The sequence below is a fragment of the Propithecus coquereli genome, unplaced genomic scaffold, assembly GCF_000956105.1.
Source record: "Propithecus coquereli isolate 6110/MARCELLA unplaced genomic scaffold, Pcoq_1.0 Scaffold10, whole genome shotgun sequence".
Taxonomy (NCBI): Eukaryota; Metazoa; Chordata; class Mammalia; order Primates; family Indriidae; genus Propithecus; species Propithecus coquereli.
Window position 1 is genome coordinate 7,131,203 of NW_012133858.1, and position 10,737 is coordinate 7,141,939.

Consider the following 10,737-nt stretch of genomic DNA (forward strand, 5'->3'; position numbering starts at 1 on the left):
GTGCCCGGCCTTTTTTTTTTTTTAAGACAAGGTTCTCACTCTGTTGCCCAGGCTAGAGTGCAGTGGTGTCATCATAGCTCACTGTAACCTCAAACTCTTGGGCTTGAGTGATCCTCGTGCCTCAGCCTCCTAAGTAGCTGGGACTACAGGTGTGAGCCACTACACCTGGCTAATTTTTCTATTTGTTGTAGAGAAGGGGTCTCACTATGTTGAACAGGCTGGTCTCAAATTCCTGGCCTCAAGCGATCCTCCCACCTCAGTGCTAGTATTACAGGTGTTAGCTACTGCACCCAGCCATCACTTTAGTGTTTTTATTAGGGCGGTGAGGGTGGCATGGAATACACATCCTATTATAAGTTGCTTCGGTGACTTTTCCGGGAAATAGGTAAGTATGTAAATTATAAATACAGAAATGGGATGTTAGAATACACAATTTAAAAAATAGTAAAGATGAGGACAGAGGTTCTCTTGAAGGCTAGTTTGGAGATATTTTTGACAAGTGAGACACTAGGGTCTATAGCTGCTTTGCTTACTCAACAATTCCCACTTTATGGGGTGTTAAGACTAATACAGATAAGGTATGTGAAAATACCTTACCTGTGCCTGGCACATAGTAAAGCTGATTAAGTTTCTGTTATTCTCCTTCTTCTCCTAAAAAGAATAAGCCCACTAGGTCATTCTTGCCTTGATTAATCAAAATAGAACGTCTCAGGATGCTAAAGCTTTCCCAATGGCACAGCTGGTAATTTCCGAGAGAAAAATTGTCCTAATGTGTCACATACATCTCATGAATTAAGCCTCCTATCTAATTCCAAATACAGGGCAATCTTGGTATCTGTACTTCCATAAAAAAGTAAATTTTGATCTCAAAGGCCTATTATGAAGACCCAGTTTCTACTGATGTTCCTTCAGGGAATCAGATACCCTTTCCTTGATTCATCTTTGCCAAGGGAAATATGCAAAGATACAAACATTTGCAAATCAGCCTTTATTAGGTGGGCATGGTGGCATGTGCTATTGTCCCAGCTACTTGGGAGGCTGAGGCAGGAAGGCCGCTTGAGGCTAAGGGTTCAGGGCCAGCCTGGGTAATATAGTGAGACCCTGTTTCTAAAACAACAACAACAACAGCAACAACAACAAAAAGCCAAAAACCAAATCAGCCTTTATTACATGCTACTGAAGTGTTGGCTTTTATTTTAATATCAAGGTGTAAGGTGGCATACAGGCAATTTAAAATAACATACATGATATTGACATATTTATACTTAAAACTTATGCAATATATTTACAGACATACAAATATAGGACAATGTTTTACAAAATCCTTTACTAATTACATGTTTACCACATTTTCAGAAATAAAATGAAATCTGCTGTAAACCATTACTGCAATGTGTATATAAAAAGGCTTCTAAATATCCATGTTTCCTTCATTTCTATAACCATTTAAGTGCTTAGTTTTTAAAAATTCATGAGACTCATCAGCACAGTCATACATCGTTAGTCACTGCTGAGCTGTAGAAAGTAAGAGAAATCACAAACTCCTTGATTAGCTGTTAAGGCTGTATTTTAACAAGCTATTAAGGAAAGTGACCTACAACTAAGCATTTTCCTACTTTGCATTCTAGCCAAATACAAAGACCCGTCCTCCCATGAGTTGTTTCCAGACCTGCTTATTACAAGGGAAAATTGGTTTGGAGTGCCGAACAGAGTTGAGTTTGAAAGCCTGGAAACCGCTGACATAAAATCTCTGTAGGTGGCAGGGGCCCTGTTGGGGGAGCTCACAGCCTGTTCACACTTTCAGTGTTGGGGAGGTCACTGCTTCTGGTCAGAGGGAACTTCACAAGGTCATCTTTACCTTACACTAGAGTCTAGCAAGCCTAAATGTTAAACTGAACTGGTTCTTTCCAGTTTTTTTTAAAAAAGGTACATGAAAAACAGTATATAGAAAAATTCTCCAATAAAAGCATCATGACTTATTTTTTGCATCTTGATACAGAAAAGAAATTCAATATATGTGATATTTTTCCTTCATTATCAACCAAAACTATACCAATTTTTTTCTAACAATTCACATACAAATCTGAATTAGTTTGATAAAAACACATTAATAAGGTTCTGTGTTATGTGCAAAATTTGAAATAAGTTGAAATTTCCATTTATTCCTATGGGAAAATTAGTTGCAAATGTTGCAAGTATTGCCTTATGTAATGTCTCCTGGAATTATTCCTTGCATAATATGTTAAAAACAGTCCTGTCCTTTGCTGAGTTTCCATTTCTGATAGCATATAATTTGGAGATTATACTGAGGTTTAATGGTGACTGGAAGGAAAAATACCTATAGTTTAAAAACACACATAGCTAAATTCTAAATAGTTATATGGTTGGTGGGTCTGTTTGGAATTGTAAATATAATGGGGTCCAGCCCTAAGCACTTACAAGACATTTAGGTTTTGTTCTGTGAGGACCCTGAAGGATTGGGCTTTGACCTCAGATGTTTTATGTTATACAGTTTTAAACTGGGACAAAGTGGTAATGTTCTGATGAACTTGTTTCTCTGCAAGAACTAAGAAGAAAACATTACTTTGGCCAGATGCTCAACATGATTTTATCCCAAACCACTTTTATTTTTATAGCCACTCAAATTAGCAGTGGGGGGTCATATACCAACTTTAGTGACACTAATGTTAGCAAGTTCTGAGAACCTACCATCGGACCAGCCCCGAACTACCTTTAGATGCTACATTTACATGATAAAAAGAGGGATAACATTATGCTCAAATGCACATACTGGTAAAGAAAATCCAGAACAGTTAACAACTATGGAAAAAAACCTAGATAATTAGTATCTTTACTCACTCTATTTACTTGGTTTACAAAGGCAGTGAACACCAAGAGATATCACTGATAACTAAAAATGGGTTTCAAATACAAGGGAAGAAAAACCCAAGTGGTTTAAACTTGAATAAAAACTCTTGACTTCATGTGTGCGAACCTTGGGCCTTTTACTCCACCCTCAATTGAGTGTGTAAGGCACTAGTGGTGGAGCCAGATGGTGTGCTCAATGTAAACACAGGAAGCTGTTTTTAAAATACCGTAAGTGCTTTAATTTAGCCACAGAAGTTGGCAGAAGCCTGAAAGAAATATAAGAAAGTTGGCTTTTCCTTTATTCCCTTTTGCTTTGTTCTCGTATCTTCCATTAGCTGGGGAGCTAGACTTATGTCTGCTTGAAGGGAATGTGTCTGCAGGTCCAGGTGTCCTGGGAGCAGCACTGGTGGTGGGGTGGCGGCAGTGGTGGCCGTGGTGAGGGTGGCTTAATGAAATCAACGCAGATGTCACACAGCAGCACACGTCAGCTTAAGGATCTGGAACCTGTGTGAGAGTGCTTGTTTATACGGTTTAGATAACAGCAGGATGATACAGAGACCATCCTCTACCAAAAAAAACATGCCGCAGTGGTGGACTGGAGTTGGAAGGAAGCCTAGAACGCTGGCCTTAAATATGACCATATCTGCTTCACTGTATTAGTGTGCAAAATCTCGGCCTTCTTTAGTGTTTTTGTTTTGCCTTTGACAGAACAGTCCAAGTCATCACAATATAGCTTTTAATTTTAAATGTGGCCGAAAAATGCCACAAAACCTACACATATCTATCTTGGAACAGTGGTCTCCACTACATGAAAAACATCTGAAATGTGTTAAAAATGCAGATTCTTAGGCCACATTCCAGACCTACCAAATGCAAATCTTTTTTTTTTTTTTTTTTTGAGACAAGGTCTTGCTCTGTCACCCAGGATGGAGTATAGTGGTGTGATCACAGCTCACAGCAACCTCGAACTCCTGGGCTCAAGTGATCCTCCTGCCTCAGCCTCCCAAACTGCTGGGATTACAGGTGTGAACCATCACACCTGGCCCAAATCTGTATTTTAACAAATGCTCCAGGAGATTCTAATGAATGAATAAGCTTAGAAACCAGTGGACTGTAGATGTCTTGAGAACAGGTAAAGATAACAGCATGTTTGTGCCTTCAAGAGAGCCAAATATCTTCCTGAGAAGATATGCTTTCTGGTATGTGAAATAAGCCTGCTCTCTAGGAAAGCACAGCCGGTTTAGGCTTTGGTGTTGGGTTCTCAGTAATGAGAGAAGTTTCATTTGAGAAAACCAACTATGTCTTCATAAAAAAATTCAATGGAAATGGATGTAACCTCCCCTAAAATGGAGAAATGAAGCAACATATTCCTGTTAGGAATCGGGGAAACAGTCCCTTCTAAGAACACATAAGAGCTCTGTTTAAGCAGACAGCGGGCAGCAGCAATCACGTTGTCCTGTTCCTTGCTTTGGCTAGGCCAACGCCCAAGGTCCTGGGAGTCCTTAAACAGCAGATAACTGGTGCTGCTGTTGCTTGGGTGGGGCAAGTTCTAGGAGAGCCTGGACCGTCACTGCAACCTGGCTCAAACCTTTCTCTTCTAAAATGTGGAGAGGCAAACATAATTGCTCCTGAAATGGGACAATGTAAAATAAAAACAAACAAAAGAGAAAATAGGATGAACATCATAGAACTGAAAGGAAAAAATAAGCACTTCTTTTCCCTTTGATAATAATCAACTAAGATATGACAAGTCAGTACCTGGGAAACAGACCTCTGATTTAGAGATGGTGTCTGACACTGTCATTTTATTAATACAACTAAAAGTATACACAGACCATTTTGAAAATTGGAAATTGACAAGTAGTATACATTTATACATAAAACAGAGGAAGAACAGAATATTGTGGAGTGAAAGCAACATCCGTTATCCTTGATTTAAATAAATGACCAGTGCAGATCTGTAAAATAGGCAGGTGAAAAATAAAAACAGTTCCAAGATACCAAATGGCTCAAGACTGAAAGATGTACCATTTCAGGAGAAAGCACTTTGTAAATTCCATGTCACAGGAATGCAAGACGGTTTCATGATATGACTCAGACTGCGTGAGAAGGGATGTATTATAATCTGTGTTACAATCCTGACTCTGAAAACCAGGTTCACAGACCAGGCAAGGATCACAGGAAGAAACTCAGTGTATCCTAAGCTCTTGAGATTTAGATATGTTTAAGAAACTTTCCCCTAATTCGAATAATTCATGGAAGGCCCTGTCCGAATTAGTTAAAAATCTGAATTACAGAATTAAAATGAAATTGTATTTGAAAAAGTACAGTATTTCATATCCTGGTATTTAATGGCTTGAATTATGCTGGAGAACTATTACATGAGTTTAGTCAGGAACATCTTAATTACCAATATGTGAACAGTCTTTTGTTTTTTTTTTTTTTGAGACAGAGTCTTGCTCTGTTGCCCAGGCTAGAGTGCCGTGGCATCAGCCTAGCTCATAGCAACCTCAAACTCCTGGGCTCAAGCGATCCTTCTGCCTCAGCCTCCCGAGCAGCTGGGACTACAGGCACGCGCCACCATGCCCGGCTAATTTTTATATATATCTTTTTAGTTGTCCAGATCATTTCTTTCTATTTTTTAGTAGAGATGGGGGTCTCACTCTTGCTCAGGCTGGTTTCGAACTCCTGACCTTGAGCGATCCACCCACCTCAGCCTCCCAGAGTGCTAGGATTACTACAGGCTTGAGCCACCGCGCCCGGCCGTGAACAGTCTTTTACAACATTTGCTTAAGGAAGTTACATATATCTATCTTGTGTGCCCCTTTGTTTGGTGGGCAAATCTTAAGAATGACACTCATCATTATCATTGGCTTTTCTGTTAAGACTAAATATTCAGAAAGAAAAGACATTGCTCTCACAAAGAGAAAGCAGAATTTTGGTTCCACTAAAATAGAGATTGTACAAATTTATTAGAGACAATACTAGGTTTTCTCTATTTTTCATTGGCATTCACTACAATTACTAGGAGGTTTTATAAAACCAGTTACAATGAAAAATATAACAAGTATTTATTTTTGAGGCAGTTATTGGTACTTGTGCTTCTTTCTTTTTATTTAATTCTTATTTTGATAAAACAAGGCAACTAATCTTTTGATCTAATAAAACTAGCAACTTTGTAGAAATACTTTGAGTATAACTGCAAATATAGATTAACTATGCTAAAAATGAATCTGCATGGTGTTTTGTTCTTGGAAGAGACGTATTTTCTCCAAGGCCGATTCCTTGATCTCTTCTCAGTAGTGCCTGTGACCTGTGTGACCCAGTGGTTTAGACATTCCTTAGACATTCCTCAGAGGCTTATGCTTTCTAGATGCACATTTACCTTCCAGCTGGGTTAGAGGGCATGCTTTGTGTTCTCAACCACACACAAGCCTGTGTTTTTTTAAAAGGACAAAACTCCACAAAACTCTGAGAATGATCATGGACTCAGAGACATCTTAGAAACAAAACAAACCCAAACTCCCAAATTCTGGAAGGCACTACTACTACATAAAACCAAAGTTTTCATCATCAGTGTTCAGTGTTTTAGCATTAACAGGGAATAGTCCTTTAATGTGTTAAATAACTATCTCATTTAATATGGAGGAAAACCAAAGCAGTGAGACCCTCAGGCTGAATTTTACAACAGGATATTATGTTCACTGCCATCTCCCTTCATACTTGAGTTCAATTGTCCAATTGTTAACAGTTCAGAAGATTCCTGAATGTTCAGAAACACCATTTATGAGAACTAGAATCTGACTGCAATTATGAAGTAGTCTCAAGCATTAATGTCCAGCAGCTAATTTACTAAGCATTCTAAAAGATACAGACAACATTCACTATCTCGAGTACAGAACAGAGACTGCTGCCTAATACTTTACCTGTTAATATCCCAACAGCATATAAAATACAATTTCATCTATTAAGATGGTTTGAATATATTCAGAATTACATAAATTCCAATTTTAAATAGAATTCTAGAAGTGAATCTCAGTTAAGCATAACAAACATAGTAAATCTGGACAAGTACCTACCCTGAAAGGTTAGCTCCAAATCATTTGCTTGCTGCGCACTATTTTAAATGTATACATTGGGCTCAGAATAGCAGTCTAGGGAACCTACAGGATCTTTGAACATTCTAGCTTAATTAAAATTATTAAGATTAAATGGCCAATACCCTCCAAATATCCAGACAACAAATGCTTAGATGGACCCGTACCTACCAATAAAGGAAGAATTCAGTATTTCAGGACATAGTTCAATGCAGAAATCTAAGTGACCAGTTACCCCCTAAACCAAAAAAGGCACAACCATTTTCCTTATCAGCAGTTGTTGAAAACATTCAGCAACTTACAATTTCAACACTTACGTTGTGTTGAGGCGTGGAAAAATGGCCAGGTGGGGATTTTATTGTGTCATTTGGAAATAAGGTTCTGCATGTCATTTTCTAAGAACAAGTCCAGGATTATATTAGTAAAAATGCTTCAGCATTTATGATAAGACAAACAAAGCCACAGGCCAGGAAAATGAACAAATGACCAGGAGAAAAAATGCTGGTCTTCTGCTCTCTGATGGCCAGGGAGGAAAAAAGTACATATGTAAATAATTCTGATAAGAAACAAACCTCCTTTACCAAGCACAGGAATGAGGTGGAAGATCACTGGAATGCAATCTTTCAGCTAGAGGGGGAAGGTCCAGTAATAAAGCATACAGAGAGTTAACATTAAAGTACAATAAAATGCCACAAAACCCAAAAGTTGGAGAGAAAGAGAGACAAAACTGGATTCTTCTGAATGTGCCCCAAGAGAAAGTAGTGTTTCAACAGTTCTTTTAACGCTGAGGTTTAGCTGAAGGATGTCAGAAGGGGAACAAAGATTGTCCTGTCCAAAGTGTAAGCAGGAAAGGAAAACAGAAAAACAAAGTCAGTGGATCAGAAATGCAGATTTGAGTATAGAATTCAATATGATCATTTGTCATATTCAAAGATACATGTCCTATAACATTTTTATTATGAGGAATGAAAATAAAATGCTGAAAACCAAAACTACAAAGGATCTTCTGTGTTCTGAGCTTGATTTTGCTTCTAAATAACAGAATAAAATTACTTGTTGGTGACCAGTATGAACATTAAGGATACAACTAACAGAACTGGATTGCTTTAAGGTTGTGTGAGGGCTGAAAGTAGGTCTATATGAAGGAACCTCTTTCTCGACTTTCATTCTTCCCTATTAACAAAAAAGGGATAGGTCAGAAAGCAAGGACAAAAATTGTGGCACACTGAGGGGAGGGAAGTTCCCAGAGAAAGCCAGGTAAATCAAGAAGGGTCAAAGCATGAGGAAAGCCTAATAATCAGGGGAAATTTACTACCTAGAAAACAAATGGTACCAAATGATTTGGTGTTCCTCTTAAAAATCAGGTCGAGTCCATCTTAATCAGGCCCAGTTCATTAATATGTACAAAATGAATGTAGAGCTATAAGGGGCCTGAGACAGCATCCAAACCCTCTGTTTCACAGATTAAGAAATTAAATAAATAAATAAAAACAATTTCTGGACTTTACAAAAGGGAAATATTCTTTAACACATAACATATAATAACTGTAGGACATAAGATATTAGACTCAAATACAAGTTTTTAATTACCCATTGTAGTTTTTTAAATATAACATATTTAATAAAAGCATAATAATAAAATGAATACCCACTTGTGCAACCTCATCAGAGGTTTTTAATACGTGAATTATTCTTTAGTATTTCATTCATACTTTAACTTGTATAGATAGCGCTTTAAAAGTTATACTAAGAAAGGACATTGTTTGCCTTTATACGTATTATCTAGGCATAGAATCTGACAAATATTTACAATATTAAGTTTTCTGTTTTACATTTTCAAAAGCAATCATTATTATATCCATGATTTTCTTTTCAAGTCAAACAGAGCAAGTGGGATGCTTAGGTAAAGGCTACAATGAGCAGAAGGAGGGGAGAACAGAGGAAAAAGAGGAGATAGAGGGACCTGAGAATAATTGAAACCTAAGACTTCAAAGGGTGGAGAGGGAGAGAGGGGGAGGGGGAGGGAGAGGGAGGGAGGGAGACAGGGAGAGAGAGAAGGAGAGAGAGAGAGTGTGAGAGTGAGTGTGAGAGAGAGTGTGAGTGTGTGTGTGTGTGTTTTAAGAGATAGTGCCTAGCTCTGTCGCCCAGGCTGGAGTGCAGTGGCCTGATCATAGTTCACTGTAATACTGAACTGCTGCCTGGGCTCAAGTGATCCTCCTGCTTCAGCCTCCTGAGTACCTATGACTACAAGGTGTGTACCACTTAGCCTGGCTAATTTTTTAATTTTTTGTAGAGGCGGGGTCTCGCTCTGTTGCCCAGGCAGGTATCAACTCCTGGGCTCAAGTGATCCTCCTGCCCCAGCCTCCCAAAGTGCTGGTATTACAGGCGTGAGCCACTGTGCCCAACCAGACTCTGTATATTTATTCATTTTCCTTAACTTTGTTCTAGGCAGATGACTAATTTTTCAGCAGAAGTAGCAGCATACTAGGAACCATCTAAAATTGCTCGTGGTGGTGGTGATGGTAGGGACTTGGGCGGAAGGCAGAAGGGAGAAGGAAGTGGTCGTCCCTGTGGAATGTCCATTTCCTCTTTGTGGTAGCAGAGAGGGAGAGGGAGGAAGGATGTGTTAAGATCCCCAGTCTAACCACTCTGGAAAAAGACCTAGTCTTTTAAAATTGTATTTTTTCCTATCTCTGTACCTGCTTTCAAATAGCACAGCTCTGGTAGGAACAGGAGCAGGCTGGCCCATAATAAATACTGTTAACTACGGCGTGGCAAATGCTGAATTAAATGCATGTTTTAGAGCACACTGACTGATGGCAGGAGCATTCTGAAAGAACTGCAGTGTAGGGACTTTAAATCTGAGAGAGAGGATGATTCTGTAAAGCCCAGTGGACAGGCAGAATGACTGTAATAGCTGATAAACAGTACTTTGAACAGGTTTTGACGTAGGCTAAGTCAGCATGTCTTGCTTGAGTGGAGCGGTTTTCAGCACTTCTCTCTACATGTACAGAGCCTCTCTTTGATCACGAGTACCTTAGCTGTGGTTCCTAGTCCCTGTACCAACCCATGCCACTGTCTTGTCCAAAGACATTACTGTGGTATAGAACTGGAGCAGGTACTGACCATGGTTGTGTTAAGTAGAAACATCTTTAGTATGCAGAAGGGAAGAATTCAATGTTAATGTGCATATATGACTATTAGAAAATGCTTGTTAATATGGAGAAAATGTGTGTTATTTCTTTAGAAAGCATATTAAATCCTCTCTTAAAATGTTTAATAATGATTTGTTCTAAAAGATGACCAGCCTTTACAAAACAATATGATATACGAATAAAAAATTTGCAGCTGGGTGTGGTGGCTCTCACCTGTAATCCCAGCACTTTGGGAAGCAGAGGTGGGAGGACTACTTGAGGCCAGGAGTTAGAGACCAGCCTGAGCAAGAGCAAGAGCGAGAGTGAAACCCTGTCTCTACAAAAAGTAGAAAAAAAATTAGCCAAGCATAATGGTGCCTGCCTGTAGTCCCAGTTACTTCGGAGGCTGAGGCAAGAGCATTGCTTGAGTTCAGGAATTTAGGGTTGCAGTGAGCTATCATGACACTACTACACTCTAGCTGAGGACAAATTCAAAGCGAATCTTTCATGCTTTGAATGGAAGATTTACTTTGAATTTGTCCACAGGAACAAAAAAGGCCTTTGCTAACTACCACTTTATGTAAATTTCAGGTTTTTTTTTTTTTTTTTTTTTTGAGACAGAGTCTCACTCTGTTGCC

General features: G+C 38.8%; 1 protein-coding gene across 1 annotated transcript in view; it reads right to left on the reverse strand.

The window, feature by feature from the left end:
- Positions 1–3,915: 3,915 nt before the first annotated feature.
- LRCH3 (leucine-rich repeats and calponin homology (CH) domain containing 3) overlaps positions 3,916–10,737 on the reverse strand; it is a 129,257-nt gene continuing 122,435 nt past the window's right edge. Inside the window, exon 19 of the mRNA XM_012639683.1 lies at positions 3,916–4,496. Coding sequence (XP_012495137.1) covers positions 4,371–4,496 — 126 coding nt within the window. The 3' untranslated portion in view covers positions 3,916–4,370. The remainder of the gene's footprint in view (positions 4,497–10,737) is intronic.